Below are 15,977 nucleotides of genomic sequence, written 5' to 3' on the forward strand. Positions count from 1 at the left end.
TCTCCAAAGCATCCAAACATAATTGAATCAACATAAATGAACTCGTAACACCTGCCTTGCTAATTTCCTGTGTTAAGATAATGATGGTAGAACACATAAAGTCTGCAGGAGTCCTTCAAAGATGACATTACACAGAGTTTTACTAATTTTGTCCCTTCATTAAATTCACAATCTCTGTCTCTCTTGCTCAGGAAAAGGAAAGAAGAACTCAAAGTCAGAGCACAAGACAGGGACAGTGGGGAAAGGTGCAGGGAAGAAGATCACTAAGATCATCGGGCTGGGTAAGAAGAAGCCGTCCACAGATGAGCAGACCTCGTCGGCAGAAGAAGACGTACCCACATGTGGTAAGAGGATATTAAAGTTATTATTCTAAATGTGTCAGTAACGTCTCAACGAGTTAACAAAAAGCTGGAAAATGATCATACTAGGGTTGAGGGGTCTTATCCATTGACAGATCATAGATCTTGGATACCCTGAGCGATGACAGTAGGATGACAAATACATTTATTGTCATCACAACCAAAATATTGATTATTTGAATTTGATAATCAGAGAATTCACGATATTCACTTAAAATCAGCGGGGACAGGTGCATAGAAACACGATTATGGCTTGCTGTTCTCTCTCTCTGGGTTTGGGGGTGTAGTTTGAAATACAGAAAGGCCGACTCAATCCAAATGATGAAGGCGCCAACCATAAATTGTTTAAAAATGAAATTGAAGATCTTTTTATATAATTATAATTCTTTACTTCCAAAAAAGTCAGTTCTTTGCTGACAGTTTACCCTTCGATTGACAGGTTACCTGAACGTGTTGTCCAATAACCGCTGGCGGGAGCGCTGGTGCCGCCTGAAAGACAACCAGCTGCTCCTCCATAAAGACCGAGACGACCTGAAGAGCCACATTGCCTCTCTGCCTCTCCGAGGCTGCGAGGTCAGCCCCGGCCTCGACCACAAACACCCCTTTGCCTTCCGCCTGCTTCGTAACAGCCAAGAGGTGGCTGTACTGGAGGTAAGCTTTGAATCAAGAGTGCTGTCAGCTTTTCTCTTGTGTATGAGGAGATATGAAATCCTGTCTCTATGTCAGCCACTAAAACTCCACCTTCAAACATTAAATGAAGCAAAAATGCCAGAAACTACATTAAAACACAGCCACACTGGCACAAGCAAACACTGCCTGTCATGTTTTCCTCCTTATTCTTTGTGTTCCTCTCATGTGGTAAACTGTCTCCTCCACCCACCAGTGACTTGTGTCTGTGTATTTGATGTTGCTGGGGTGTATGAACTACCTCCATTTGCCATTTGTGTTGATTCTTTTCCCTCATGTAGTCAGCACACTATCCTCTGCTAGACATTTGCTTCCATTTCTTTTCCCTGTAAAACCATATCATTACTAAGCCTTTGATGGACGGTGGAATGCAAGACGTAGTCTGTTCCTACAAAAAACCAGAGGAACTCCAAATTTCAACAAATTACATTATAGAAAAGAAAAACTACATTTTGGAACTATATTTTCTACATTTTATTTTCTACCTCCTCTTGTCAAAGACATACTTTAACATCATATAAACTGAGAGGTATTGAAGTCCTGTAACTCCTTTTCCTCCAGGCCTCCTCCTCAGAGGAGATGGGTCGCTGGTTGGGGGTTTTGTTGGCAGAGACTGGCTCCACCACGGACCCAGCCACCCTGCACTATGACTACATCGACGTCGAGACCACCGCCAACGTCATCCAGTTGGCCAAGCAGTCCTTCTGGTGAGGGACAAAACAGTTTGTCTCTCATTTGTTAGTTGTTGTTGTGACAAGTGGTTGGTCCAAGTCATGAGTTATTTCATCACAGAGCCTCCTTTTAAGCAGGTTTTATAATCACATAAAGCTTTTTTCTTTTGCTTTTTATGTTAAGTAATCCAGGTTTCCTTGGAAACCCTGAAGTGATCTCAGGAGTTTTTCTGTGAAGTAAGATGTAATTTATGACAGTACTTTAACAAGGGCTGCACAAAATTGGAAAGAAAGCACATTCTGATATGTATTATTGCAAAAACTTTGTGCGCTACAATATCTTAAAACAGTATATTATTATATAAGATATATACAGTTTTCTTCTGCGGTAAAGAGAAGTCTCTGTTTTTCCTCCACACCAGCTTTTTTAAACCAAATACTTCCATGCAGCAACATTTCCATAGCTTCGTTTTACCCTCTATTAGATGCAAAAAACCTCTTAAAACGAATCTCACTCACAGAAAATACACACACACAAATCCAGTAAATAATAAATACTAGTTGGCTTAAAAGACCGCTGTGCAGGATTTAGGGTCAGCTGTTGGCAGAAATGGCTTATAATATTCATAATTATAGTATTGGATGGGGGCAGCCCACCAAAACGTGCATATTGCCCCACCCAATAAAACATTTTGAAAGAAAAAAATTTGTACCACTAATGTGCTGCTGCTAGTGTGTTCTAAACTCTATACATTCACATTTAAAACAAGAGTTGTGAAACTGTGTGGTCAAATGGAAATGACAAATAAAAAAAAGACGGACAGGCACAGACTGGCGGATAGATAGAGGGTGAGGGGAGGGGGTATTTGGTTATTTGCAATCTCCAGCCTCACCACTAGATGCCACTAAATCTTCCGAAGTCCTTGAAATTCCAGACTGAAAAGAGAACTTTGCTTCATTACACAGCATTCTCTTCAGTACACTGTGATGTCGGTTGCTGCAGCCCTTACTGTACCCACATGCTGTTGCTGTTAGTGATCCATGTGCAGTATGTTTCATAGACGAATGGGTCCGTTTGACCTCTGTGATATGAAAAGCTGAGGTTATAAGAAGTACTTTATTAAAGAGATGTGGATTCTGCTTTTCTCCTCACAGTTTCACCAGTAAGCGTGCTGTCTCCCCTAACCCGTACCTGGACAACCCAGTCAATGGCTATGCCTGCCCCACTGGAATGGCTCTGCACTATGATGATGTGCCCATTAATGGAACGGTAAGGACACACCTGTTCACTGATGCTAAAGGAGGTCAATACATAGTTAAGTCTTGGCTGAACTCCACTTTGGCTGCTGCTCTCTTTGCTGACTGCTTTTCACTTTTCTGTATGGCATTGAAGGTTCTATATGTAGCAGTTTTTACATCAATATATCATTGTCAGATTAACTGTCATATGTTGGTATGACTAGACTAAATAAATAAGAACATTGATTGAAAAAACAATCACCACAAGATCTATTAAGCAGCTGTTTTGAAGCTTTTAATCATATCACATGAGATGGAGTTTGTCCAGTTTGCGTGGACTTGCAGATGTTCAAATTTCCATTTTTTTCTAAGCATTTAAAGGAATTTGAAAGCACCAGAAAAGCTACAAAATGGACCTTGTGGTTCAACTGTTTTTGTCAGCTGATGTTTTCGAAGTCAAGAATGAACTCCCCTCACTTTGCTTCCCCTTTGCTTTTCTAACCCACCTCACTGACAGTAAAAAGTTAACATATTGAATATTTACACTTAACTTTCAGTATTCTGAGTGTTAGTGCTAAAAAAATCTAAAAGCTCAATATGCCCTAGAATGAGACGGTTAATACCAACTGTAAGCGAGATGTTTCAAATGAGTGGAGTTCCCCTTTAATGTCATATATAACACTTGTTATGTTGTGTATGTAAGCTGTGCAGTGTGACTAACTTTATGTTGCTTTCATCTTCTTCTCCTTATATTTTTCTTCGCTGCTATATATTGCTTCTCTTCTCTTTTCTTCTCTTCTCTTCTCACCTCTTCTCTTTTCTTCTCTTCTCTTCTCACCTCGTCTCTTTTCTTCTCTTTCCCTCTCTTTTCTTCTCTTCTCACTTGCATGGTCTAACCCAAGGAACTGCTGGTGCTGTACTCCAGTCCCAGCCCAGCAGGCTGCAAAAAGAAAGAGGAGGGGCACTATGAGAACACTGAACTCTATGAGAACATGCCCTCACCCAAGCTGGCCACTCGCTATCCTCCTAAGTCTTCTTCTACTTCCTCTTCCTCCACCTCTACCAGCCACTACAAAACCCCTGTTTCAAAAAAAATCTCCTCTAAGTTCCTCTCTACTGATACTAAAACTAAAGACACTGCTCAGGTGACTAACACACTGCTCCTTTACCCTAACCTTTTCCTACGCCACTCTTGGATATTTCCAGTGTTATACTCATCTTTCTACGTTTCTACGTTTTTTTTTTTTTTATTTGGATACTTTTTGGTGGTGTTTTCAATAAGCCTGAAAAACGAGTGTGAACTTGAGTTGAAAACTGGTCTATTCATTGGAATAAAATGTCCCAGTATAAAATGAATGCAAATTGCTGAAAAAAGCCCTAAATATTATGACTTGACATGGCATCACTAATAGGACCAGGGATTGAAGATATATCAGTTACTAGTCATTGTTGTAGGCTTTAGGGTTCATTGCAGATTTTGAAGCCCTAACCCATATCACCATTTGATTGACTGCATATTTGAAAATAAAACAAACACATATTCCTTAGCAATGATCATGAAAAATCTTTCCTCATTTTAGGAGTAAACTGCACGTATGTCTTGTTTTTCAATAAAAGAGAAACTATGAGCATCTCAATATTTTATATCTCTGGTCTCAGAATTTTATAGTGGAGGCGATACCTGTCACCTGAAACACAGACTGCCATTGCTAATGAGAAAAGAAATGATTACCTTTTTATGAAGTAAAATACATTTTAAGGAAAAGCATGTAGTGGTGGCAAATCACACAGCAACAATCATGAGGCTTGCCCACCGTGTAGCAGCTAAATTAATATCTTAGGTACTAGGTCAGGGACAGATCCCAGTTATTGATCTGTCACACTGTACATCCACTTCCTGTTAATCGTTCATGTTCAGAGCAGCAAAGCAAAAGCAGAGCACAATGTTAGGGCAAACAAAAGACTTAGTAAAAGTTATCATTTGGGAAAAGGTCAATTCACCTCAAAAGATGTGAGTAAAACAAATACACATGTATTTTAAAGCTGCGTTCAGTAGAACAGATAAAAAACAACATCTGACAGTATCAACTTATAAATTTGTTATGGCGGACACATTAGCAAACATTGGCCTGTCTACATGCAGCAACATTAACATTCATTTGGAGTTGTTTGGAAAAGTTTGCAGGCTGAACCAAAACAATGTGCTAAAGAGGTTAAAAAGCTTAGGAGCGCTAACAGAGCTTCCAGCTGAGTTGAGCGTGTGTGACAGTGTGTTTGTCACTATGAGCAACACCTTTCACATTATACATATGCATTTGATTCATTATTCATATGAAACATATTTATTATTGCAGATTTAATGTCAGCAAGTCTGAGTCATTTGCATCAGGGATTCTCATCAAAAGGTTTTTAAATAAACATGTTGGAACCACACCGCACTCACACATGTGGTGGGGAAACCTTGGAGCTCATGCATCGTCCCGGCTAGTTCCCTTACTGTCATTACAATGCATCCCTTCAAAGGAATGGTCAATTGAAGCGTAAGAGAGAGAGGTTTGGCTGAGGGAAGGAGGAAATTGAGTTTATTTTTCCTGCATGTGTTGACTAACTAGGTCAGGTGTTGATGTTGGCCACCCACAATCCCACCTCTCTTCCCAGCATGTCAATCATGTTCCCCCTCTGGTGTAGTTCTTTAGAAGTTCAATTATTACCATTCCCGAAAACCATTCCCATGACCACGGTTTGTAAATGTTTACAGTGTTTTCCAATCAAGCTTTTAACAGCTGATATGAATCGCTGATTTAATATCAATAATATATGATACAGATCAGCTGTTCTGAATTGATTGTACAGAACGAACATATAAAAACCAGATTTCTGTCTTCGTGGCTTGTGTGTAGTATATGTACAGTATGAGTATAGAATATGTATAGTATGTAGACTGTGTGTGTTCATGCTGGTTGTCCCACATAGTATATTTCCTTCCTCCCTCTCACAATGAAAATTGGCTACAGTATGTGAGTAATATATTTCTACAGCCCTGCTGTTAAGCCCTTGCATCCCCAGCCTCTTGAAGTCACCACATGGTGTTGTATGGAGAGCCGCCTCCTCCACGCCACCCCTTTGATGTGTGTGCTGTGTGTGGCGTGGCCAAGGCTTGTTAACATCGCCTCTACAACCACAAAGTACCACTCCACTATAAGAAGTAGATTTCCAATTTTCAACGAGACAACCCCACTGCCATATGTCACATTACAGTCAGATCAGGTTAAGGCCATCACAAAGACAAGCCAGACATTTTATGGACCTGTGTTTCTTTCAAATGTGATGTAACAATATGAAAAAAGTCATTCAGACTGAATGACTTTTTCTAAGTGTCACAATAATGTTGAATTTTGAGTAACACCCTGACTACCATCCTTGAAAGATGAATAACCCTAATAAAAAAGCAAGTGAATAAATAAATGAAAGCACTCTTAAGTAGCCGTAGTAGTGTACATAGTTCATCCAAACAAAGTAAATATACATTATATATAATGAAAATAAAAAAAATGTATTACACATCTACGTACATGTTTCATATTTTACCATAAAAACAATGTGCTTATACAAACATACATACATTAATCAATATTTTTTATACTAACAATGGATCCAATGCCCATGTGTAATGTGAAAGGTGATGCTTATAGTGATGAACCCACAGAGAATTATCAACCAACTCTGCAGTTCCCTTCAGCTCTATGGAGTCTTTTAATGTCTTTGAGCTCATTGTTTTGGTTTTCCTACCTGTAACTTTACTGTTTCAGTCAGTCTCACGTTAAATTACATTCTGGCACTGGCAAAGGCATCAGTGACAACAGAATTCAATTAAATTCAAATCAATTACTTCATAGCACCAAATCATAACGAGACTTTACAGTATTATAAATCCAACAGTTCCCACTGTTGACAGCTTGTTCAGCTGCACCCAAGCTTTCAGAAAAAAGTTAATGCAGCTATAAGAACTGCTCTTACATTTTAAAGCAAAAGAAGAAGCTAATTCATACTTTTATTTGCACATATTTGTCAATTTAAGCCTTTAATTAGAAATGTACTATGGGTTTTAATGTAGAGTAATTTTTTGTTTTTTCGATACAAATTTTGGGATAACTAGAGCACGTACTTGTATGTTGTTATGTTGTTATGTCTGCTATATGCAGACTTGTCTGAGATATTGTAAATGTATTTTGAAGTGAAGTGTCCCTCCTCCTTGATTTTCTCCAATCAGCTGAAGGGAAAGAAGGGCACAGTCACCAATGGGATGACATCAAAACAGAAGGCAGAGCCAAAGAACCAGTCCAAGAAGAATGGAGTTCATGGGACAGCCTCTCTGAAACGCAACAACTCCAGTAAGTAGGAAAAAAGTATGTCTGCAAGTCTACATTATTTTGAATCGGGGAACTACAGTATTGATATCAGAAGAGTTTATCACGCTTATCCTTTAAAAACTGGGTCAGACAGTCAACTCTTCTGTAATTTCCTCTCAAGTCAAACTTGAAATATCAATAACATAGTAACTTCTGACAGTAGTCCACCTTTTCCAGTCAGATGTTGTGCTGTAAGTGAGCAGCAGACAGTGTGTCTGGCTCCCCAGTCCCAGCCTCACCACCACTGATTGCTTTCTAGCAAAGCTCTGCTCCGCAGCAATTTGGAAAATGCAGGCTGTCCAAAGTACAGTTGGTTTAAGTAGGGGGGAGTAAATAACTTAAAAACCTAAAACCTATCCTCCCCTCGAGACGAGCTATGTGACGCATGTGGGCCAGACTTGAGCCTCCTGCCAGCATTGGGGTAACACTCAAAAAGACGTAATAGCAGAAGCATGGCCCACCTCAATGGAGAGTGAAATGTGGTTTTGTTAATCCTTGCGGTACAGAATAGTATTTTTTTGCCTAATGTGTGAATTAGGACAGTTGTAACCGCTTGTGGAGCTTGTCTTTCTTCCAAATGTCGGAATGGAAATACCAAATATGTGTCATGCTGGGTTTAGATTATGCCACACAATTCTCATATTTCCAGTGTCAAATAAGGGTATTGAATTTGAAAATGTCGGTGGTGGTTTGATTGAGTGATTCCTCATAAGCAAACTTCACAGGAATGCACATAGACACACACCACGTTGGATGGTTACCCTCAGTGTATTTTCCAGTAAGGGAAGGCATGGTCTTGGTGTAATTAATGACTGTGGGTTCAGTGGGTTTCTGGGTAGCTCAGGTCTCAACAGTGTCCTGAAGATAAAGGCTATGATCTGTTTTTCTGTTTATGCCTCTGCAGCGGCGGCGGCCAGGGCCGGAGGCATTATGTTTTGGGTTGTCCGTCAGTCCGTCCATCCCATTCTCATGAACATGATAGCTCAGTAACACAGTGAGGGAATTTCTTCAAATTTGGCACAAACATTCACATAGACTCAAGGATGACCTGATTAGATTTTGGTGGTCAAAGGTTAAGGTCACGGTGACCTCACAGAACATAATTCAAATTTGGCACAAATATTCACTAGGACTCGAGGACTGATTGGGTGGTTGGTTTGCTGATGTATTCTGATTGGTTTGTCGGTTTGTAGCCATATTCTGATTGGTCGGTTTGCAGCTCTATTCTGATTGGTTTGTTGGGTTGCAGCTGTATGCTAATTCGATAATTGGTTTGCAGCTCTATTCTAATCGGTTGGTTGGTTTGTAGCTGTATTCTGATTGGTTGGTTAGTTTGTAGCTGTATTCTGATTGGGTAGATGGTTTGTAACTGTGTTTGGATTGGTTGATTTGCTGCTATATTCTGATTGGTTGATTTGTTTGTAGCCCTATTCTGGTTGGAAGGTTGGTTTGTAGCCATATTCTGATTTGTTGATTTATAGCTGTATTCCGGTTGGTTGTTAGAAGCTCTTTTCTGATTGGTCAGTTGGTTTGTAGCTGTATTCTGATTGGTAAATTGGATTATAGCCATATTCTGATTGGTTGATTTGTAGCCATATTCTGATTGGTTGATTTGTAGCCATATTCTAATTGGTTAATTTGTAGCTGTATTTTAATTAGATAAAATGAGAAAGTGATATTTTATATCCAAATGGTCACAGGTCAACTTCATTGTGACATAATGTTCTGCATAAACACATCTTTTTTAACTGACCTTGAATCCTCATTGTGCAGATGCAGAGCAGTGCAAGTACGGGAAGAACCGTGTGGAGGCAGACGCCAAACGGCTGCAGACCAAGGAGGAAGAGTTGATGAAGAAGAAGCAGGAGATCAGGAACCATCTGACCCAGCTGAAAAATCAGAGGAGAGACATGCGCACTGCTGTGGAGGCTGCTGCTGGTAAGAGGGACTGTCTTCATGTAAAATATGTAGTGGTCATTAAAGGAGACATCTGAAGTTTAAAGGAGCAGGAAAGTTAAATCTTTGGGTGAAGTCTTGGGTCTGGAATAAGCTCTCCAACGTCTCCACACAACATCTTACTAGGTAGAAACATTCTCACTCTTTGTCCATTAGGCAAACGTTCTCATGGCTCCCTGTCGGAGCGGCTTAAGAAGGTGGAGGAGGACTGCCGGCAGAAGGAGGAAGAGAGGGTGAACCTGGAGCTGGAGCTGACAGAGGTGAAGGAGAGCCTGAAGAAGGCCCTGAGCGGAGGGGTCACTCTGGGCCTTACCATTGAACCAAAAGCTGGCTCCTCTGGCCTCCAGGTTAGAACACCTGTACTGTCTTGTGGTGACTTAATCCTTCCACAGCAGTTCAAAAACCAAATGTTGCTAACTTGAAGTTGCCAACAACTGTCTACTATCTGTTTACCAACTTTTCCCTGTTGTGTGTGTGTGCAGTCACCCTCAATGTTGAGACGGACACAGGAGTCTTCTCCTTTCTCCAGCTGCGACACCAGTGACACAGAGTCCTGCTCCCTGCCAGTCAACAGCGCTTCGCTGCTGCGCCGACAGCAGGGCGGTCAGAAGGCCTCACCGGTTCGTGGACACGTCCTCAGGAAGGCCAAGGTCAGAGCTCAGTGTTCAATCATACATTTTCATTTTCATTGATTTATTTTTACGTGGTAGAAGATTACTACATTGCACTGGTACTACTGATTGAGATGATTGTACATAATCGGAAAATTTGATACAGGTGACAAAATGTCAGTGGTAATATCACAAAACAAATACAAACTAAGTGTGTCTCTGTTTGTTTTACAGGAATGGGAGCAGAAGAACGGCACATAAACCACTCAACCCCTCACATCAGTCTCACTTTAAGTCCTTTTCTTCTTTTTAAGATATTGTCTATATATTTATTTATAGCTGTTCATACAGACCGATAGCATGGAGGAGGACACAGTCATAGCATTCACATGGACCAAAACAAGTGGCTGGTTTTAGTATACTGTAAGTACCACAGCATACAGACATAGCAACCTTTTTAAACGTTTGAACTAGTGAGCAGGCTTAGTGTACTGAGGTGTGCAGCTTGTGTTGTCCACTGTACCTTCTTTTTTAAGCAAAGACCAGTCTTTTTTTTCCACTCAAATTCTTACAGCAGTTTGGGTTCAAAAAGATCAAAGTCAAAACCAAGTATTTATTTGTAAATGTTTAAAGGAAATACTAGCTTCCCTTTGTTTATTTATGTTGATTTATTTAAAGGGTTTTTTGTAGAATTTGGTTAATTAATGATTATCATTCATGGGTGTCAGCATCGGCACACAAAGTGCACCTTTAAGGGTCACAATAATCATAACACACACCAGCTGTGAAACAATGCAGCTCCTTTCTAAGAGTTATTTCAAGAAGCAGTTACTTGACTTATTGTATCATCCGATAAGCTGAAAACCACTGAAACAATGGGAGGTTGACTTGCATGGATGTGACACATGTTCAAATGAATACAAGGCTGAGCCTGTACCAGAGAAGAGGCGCATGAAGTGCATAAGAACTGCACATGTTGATCTGACTTGTTATTGTTGGGTCAGCGCAAAGACATTTTTACGCACAAAAAGTAATATATCACTAGGAATTTTTTCCAACCAATCCATGGTCAGACTAATTCACAATTGCATTTTTACGTCCCTATCCCAAGTGCATTTTGATGGTATATGTGGGTAATGGTGAATCCCCTGTTTATTAAGTTTATTTCCTGAGAGAAAGAGACATCCAGCATACTTTCCTTTCCTGGACGTCTATATAACTCAAAAATGGACAAAAGTCAAGCATCTGTGAGTTCCTCTGTATATGAATCAGCCCGAACCCTAAGTCTCTTAATATGTCCGTGGCTTTTCTGCCCTCGAACCCATATACATGTACGTTCCTGTACTCGTGTAGTAGTAGTTTACTGTACTACTACCAGATCATGAACTCAAAGAAATAACCCAAAACCTCTGACCTCTGGTTCCATCTGGCTGTGCAGAGCTGTGGTTTTATCTGATTTATGACATGTTTGAGGATTACTTGAACATCAATGTGTCTTTCCATAAACAGTGACATTAACAGTGACAGGAACTACTGTATTCATTCAGTAGGAAATATTCCTAAATGAACCCATTAGTAAAATAACTGGCTGGATGCCACTAGGGGTAATTAAGAAAAGGTTTTTTATGTGAACTGTCCCCTTAACTTTTACGTCTATATTGACTGAAGCGTAGAGTATAATATTGACTTGTGTTAGAATAATTTATTCCCAATAAATAAACAAATATTCTGGATATGCCCTGTTCCCAAAAATAAGACACACACAAGCAGGATAGAGGGGCGACTGCAGCAGGGTCTTAAAATCAGCCTTGAAGAGCGTCTCCTGACGTCTTTACAGCAGAAACCAGCCGGGGAGAACTGTCAAACAGCCAGGAGTTACAGCTGTCACACGTGATGAGCTCAAAAGGACAGACTGAAAAAGATATTGACTGATAGACAAGCTACATTAATGTGTTTCACTAGCCCCTTGTGAAGTAATATATAAGAAATAATGATAATAAACTGACAGGAAAACAATAGGGTTTTGACCCTTCTGGCCTTGAATCCTAATCAATAATCAATCACTCACTTCACCTCCTCTAACTTGGGTTACCATTTGTTGCCACCTGTATGCAAAGTCACCCAGTGCAGCTTTAACCACACTGTTTCAGAGCAGTCTTGCTAACGGAGTAACCGTGCTTCTTGAAATAAAAGTATGACGGATGGCTGTGAACTCTGTAGTCTGTAGCAGGACTCCAACGGGGTGTGTGTTAGCTCTTTGAAATTCAGGAAGGTCAGGCTCACCCTTAGATTTGGCTCCCGTAATCACACCACTACTGTAGCCCTGTGTCTGACTGTGTGTGTGATGGAAGTGTGAGTGTCTACGTGTACTTGTACTATCTTTGTGAGGAGCAGTTTGAGTTGTAGACCTTGGGAGTGAGGACATTTTAGCTGGTCCTAACAACTTTGAGTCAGGTCACTTCATTCTGATGGTTCAGGTTAAGGAATCAATTATTTATTATTATTCATCCTTCCTCACAGAGATAGAAGTACAAGCGTGTGTGTTTGTGTGTGTGTGTGTGTGTGTGTGTGTGTGTGTGTGTGTGTGCTTAACTGTCTCCAAGGCACATTCCAAACCCATCACCAATACACTGACTGAAATAGGGACACTTGCTGTAAACTCTTACTTACTTGCTTTCAGTCTGCCACACACATACACACACACACACACACACACACACACACACACACACATCACTTGCCAAAGTGCTTTTGTGATCAAGGCTTGCGTTCCACTGCCTACGCTCTGCCGCCATGTGGATACTGTTGATTGACAGACGTAGCGTTAGTTTGCACTATTGCTAGAGTTTGGAAATCAATGCTACAAACAGCACGTGGCCCCAACTGCTCCTAAACCCTGTAAATAGTTTCTGTCCCCTCCCTGCTTTCAGATTAATACCCCACTGATCTGCAGACTGCATGTTAGCATGAAGGCAGGCGCGTAGGGGAGTTATATCTACAAATATTTAGTTCATTATGATTCCCTGTCAGCTCAGCAAGGCATGTAACTGAGCAGGATGTCTGATGTCAGTAAATGTGAAGCTGCTGTACATATAGTAGCTTGGCTTTGTGGGAGGGGGGGTGGGGGTGGGAGGGGGTGTAGGGGATGAGTACAGACTCATGCATCAGTGTTTGTTTTTGCACCTTATACATTTTTTACTCTTTTGTATATCTTAGACAGTCTCCGCCTCGGTGACAACCTTGTACATAAATGAATAAACTCACTTGAAAAACAGCTCTCAGTGATGTTGTGTTTTATTGGGGGGGCTGTTTAATATTCTACTCAACAAAATAAAAAAAGCTAACGATGGACACTTTAAGGACTTCTGAATGTCTCTGAGCTCTGCAGCAGCTCCTTCCTCCTCCTGGTCTCTGCTCTGATCTGCAGCATCACCTGTGACACCTGATGCAGACAGGTGTGTGTCTTTACACTTCAGGTTGACTGAAGGAAACTCCCAGGTGCTCCTAACAACAGCATCAGCAGTGAACGGTGAGTGAGTGTTTAGGGCGCGTGCCATGTGTGCAGATGGCCTGAGCAGTGAATCGATGGTTTGAATCCCGATTCGTCGTTGCTGCACGTCAATATAATATATACTGACAGCACTTACACTGTACACCGCACATATCAGCTTGTACACAGCTTGTTGTTGTTTGTAATCAGGAGTTCCTAATTTCTCTTTAAGGAGTGCATAAAGTCATTAATATCTCAAACACTGTTCAGGCTATAGACATGAAATTTGACTGACAGGTGGCCCATGATGCAGTGCTTCACATAGTCATAAATTGGTGTAATGGCACCACCGTGTGGCGAGATATCAATGTTTAATGTGACTAATACTAATATTTGAATACCTCTATTTTCTCTCACATGGTCATGTCCCTTGCTTTGACCACGATGGCAGCAGGGTGCAGCCATCACGTTTTCTTCAGCAAATGCAGAAGTTTCTAGTTTACAATATCATTTTTTTAAAAAGAATAAATTCAGAACAGGAGGTTTGTCTCAGGCAGTTGCTCAGTTTGATGTAAACTAAGATAATCAGTTTGACTCACATACAGGCAGCTTTCATTTGAGCTTTTCCTCACAATTTGCTGTTAGTTCAACCAGCAGACGGGGGCAGAATAGTGGACTCTGTCTCTGTGGACTCTGTCTCTGTGGACTCTGTCCCCTCAGCCTGTCAGTCCACACAGTGTGGGCTTTGGTGTCAGGCTCCTCCTGTTGACAGTCTTCACGGAGTTCAGGTACAGAGTAGGGCTGCCGCTGGGTTGAAAAAATTGATCCTCCGATTAAAATCGATCTTCATTTGAATAAACTGATATGGATTCATTAAACCCGAGATCGATTTTTTAATCTCTCCCGTGGATGTGTGAAGCTGTGGTGAGATGTGGTCAGGTGAGTGCAGAGACCATGAGCCACCAGAGATAAAGGAACAAGCTGTGTTAGTAAGACACTATTTTTTATTGCTTTGGAATGTGTAGAAATAAAATTGGTATTACTCAAATCACATGTCTGTCTTTCATAAAACGGTCAGGTTTAGAACTCAAGCAAAGTCAGACCAAGTTGCTCTGTTGTGTGCAATCATATTAGTTGGTCATTAATTAAATTATAGATTAATCCTGGGCCACAACCACTGTCATGTTGCCTACCAGAAAAACCAGCACATCCTGGAGCCGTCTTACAAATGGATTTCTCAACCTTCACAATCGAACATCACTTACATCAACATACCAGAGGTCTGCAACATGTTTTACATCCCTGTTCTCCACCTCAGCCATGCTGGGCCTCCCCTCTCTTCAGCCTTCTGCCTGGATGTTACAACGCTTCTTACTGGCCACTTGTAGATCTTGTCAAAACATTACTGCCACCTTGTGACATGTATTGGTCACTGCACACAAATTGTAATTCCTCATTCAACAAAGAAATGATTTCACATTTATAATATGTAACCTTTATGACTATGCTTTAACTGTATGAATCACTGTATCAATGAACTAAAGGTTCATCAAACTGGGCGTTTCCAAAAGTCCAAAATGATGTGTTTTCAAATGAAAACACATCAGTGTAGATGTGGCCTTAGCTCAGGGGTGTCCAGCTGTTTTTCTTCTAAGAGCTACTTTGACAAAATTAAAAGGGGCCTCGTGTCTTATATTACTGGTCACATTTATTCACATATTGTATCAAAACTCTCAAACTGATCTCCAAAACAAATCAGATCAATAAGATCATTTAACAAGTCATCAAATATCAACATCAGTGAGACCTGAACACACACACACACACACACACACGATAGCACCACGGTAAATAAACTTATTTTTAGTTATAACTCGTGTGGTCTTCTCTGCTTTGTCCAGCCTTACATAAATAAATACATACATAAATTTATTAAAAATGTATGATTTGACAACTTTTAACAATGGCACAGGCAATTCTGCAAAATGTAGCTTTGTATTTAGTGTGTGGTTGTGGAAATTCAGGGGAAATACTAAGAAAATGGCTGTGCATGTCCCGGTCTATCCATTCAGCCAAAACAATTTGTCTGAGGCAGGTTGATGAAACAAACTGTCCTCTTGTGGAAAGCACACGTCCTTCAGAGGGGACGTTGTAGTGCAATAGTAAAACAGAGCTGCACAGGCGACCTGTCAGAGTAGATGATAAAAAAAAATATACCAGCAACTTCTAACCACCCTTCTAAGGGCGCTCTACCTCCAGAGCCTGGAAAAACTAAAGGAATCAGCGGCTGAGTCTGGCTGCAGAGATGAAGCACCATCGCCGGGTATTCTGAAAAACAGACGGACAGAGATGAGAATGAAACTCTCCGTCTTCAGATGATGGTAGAAGAAAAAAAAACAGGTGAACCCGAAGAAGTCCTTCAGAAAGTGTTCGTTCATCTAAACGCTTTGATGCTTTGGTCCAAGAGGAGCATAAGACATACTCCACAAGTGATGGAAAGAGGACATATTATACCTCAACGCAACAGGAAGTATTCTGCAGAAATCTAAACAAAG

At 40.7% G+C, this 15,977-nt stretch overlaps 1 protein-coding gene across 5 annotated transcripts in view; it reads left to right on the forward strand.

The window, feature by feature from the left end:
- The window catches only part of afap1 (actin filament associated protein 1), a 58,968-nt gene extending 45,761 nt beyond the window's left edge, over positions 1–13,207 (forward strand). For 4 of the 5 annotated variants that reach the window (XM_056369228.1, XM_056369232.1, XM_056369229.1 and 1 more), the window contains exons 9-18: positions 192–344; positions 799–1,010; positions 1,608–1,753; positions 2,873–2,987; positions 3,859–4,101; positions 7,227–7,347; positions 9,139–9,303; positions 9,478–9,668; positions 9,804–9,971; positions 10,167–13,207. In XM_056369228.1, coding sequence (XP_056225203.1) covers positions 192–344; positions 799–1,010; positions 1,608–1,753; positions 2,873–2,987; positions 3,859–4,101; positions 7,227–7,347; positions 9,139–9,303; positions 9,478–9,668; positions 9,804–9,971; positions 10,167–10,193 — 1,541 coding nt within the window. In that variant the 3' untranslated portion in view covers positions 10,194–13,207. The remainder of the gene's footprint in view (positions 1–191; positions 345–798; positions 1,011–1,607; positions 1,754–2,872; positions 2,988–3,858; positions 4,102–7,226; positions 7,348–9,138; positions 9,304–9,477; positions 9,669–9,803; positions 9,972–10,166) is intronic. The other variant, XM_056369233.1, reaches the window with a different exon arrangement.
- The last annotated feature ends 2,770 nt before the right edge of the window (positions 13,208–15,977 follow it).

This window comes from Seriola aureovittata, chromosome 23 (assembly GCF_021018895.1).
Source record: "Seriola aureovittata isolate HTS-2021-v1 ecotype China chromosome 23, ASM2101889v1, whole genome shotgun sequence".
NCBI classification, from domain to species: Eukaryota; Metazoa; Chordata; class Actinopteri; order Carangiformes; family Carangidae; genus Seriola; species Seriola aureovittata.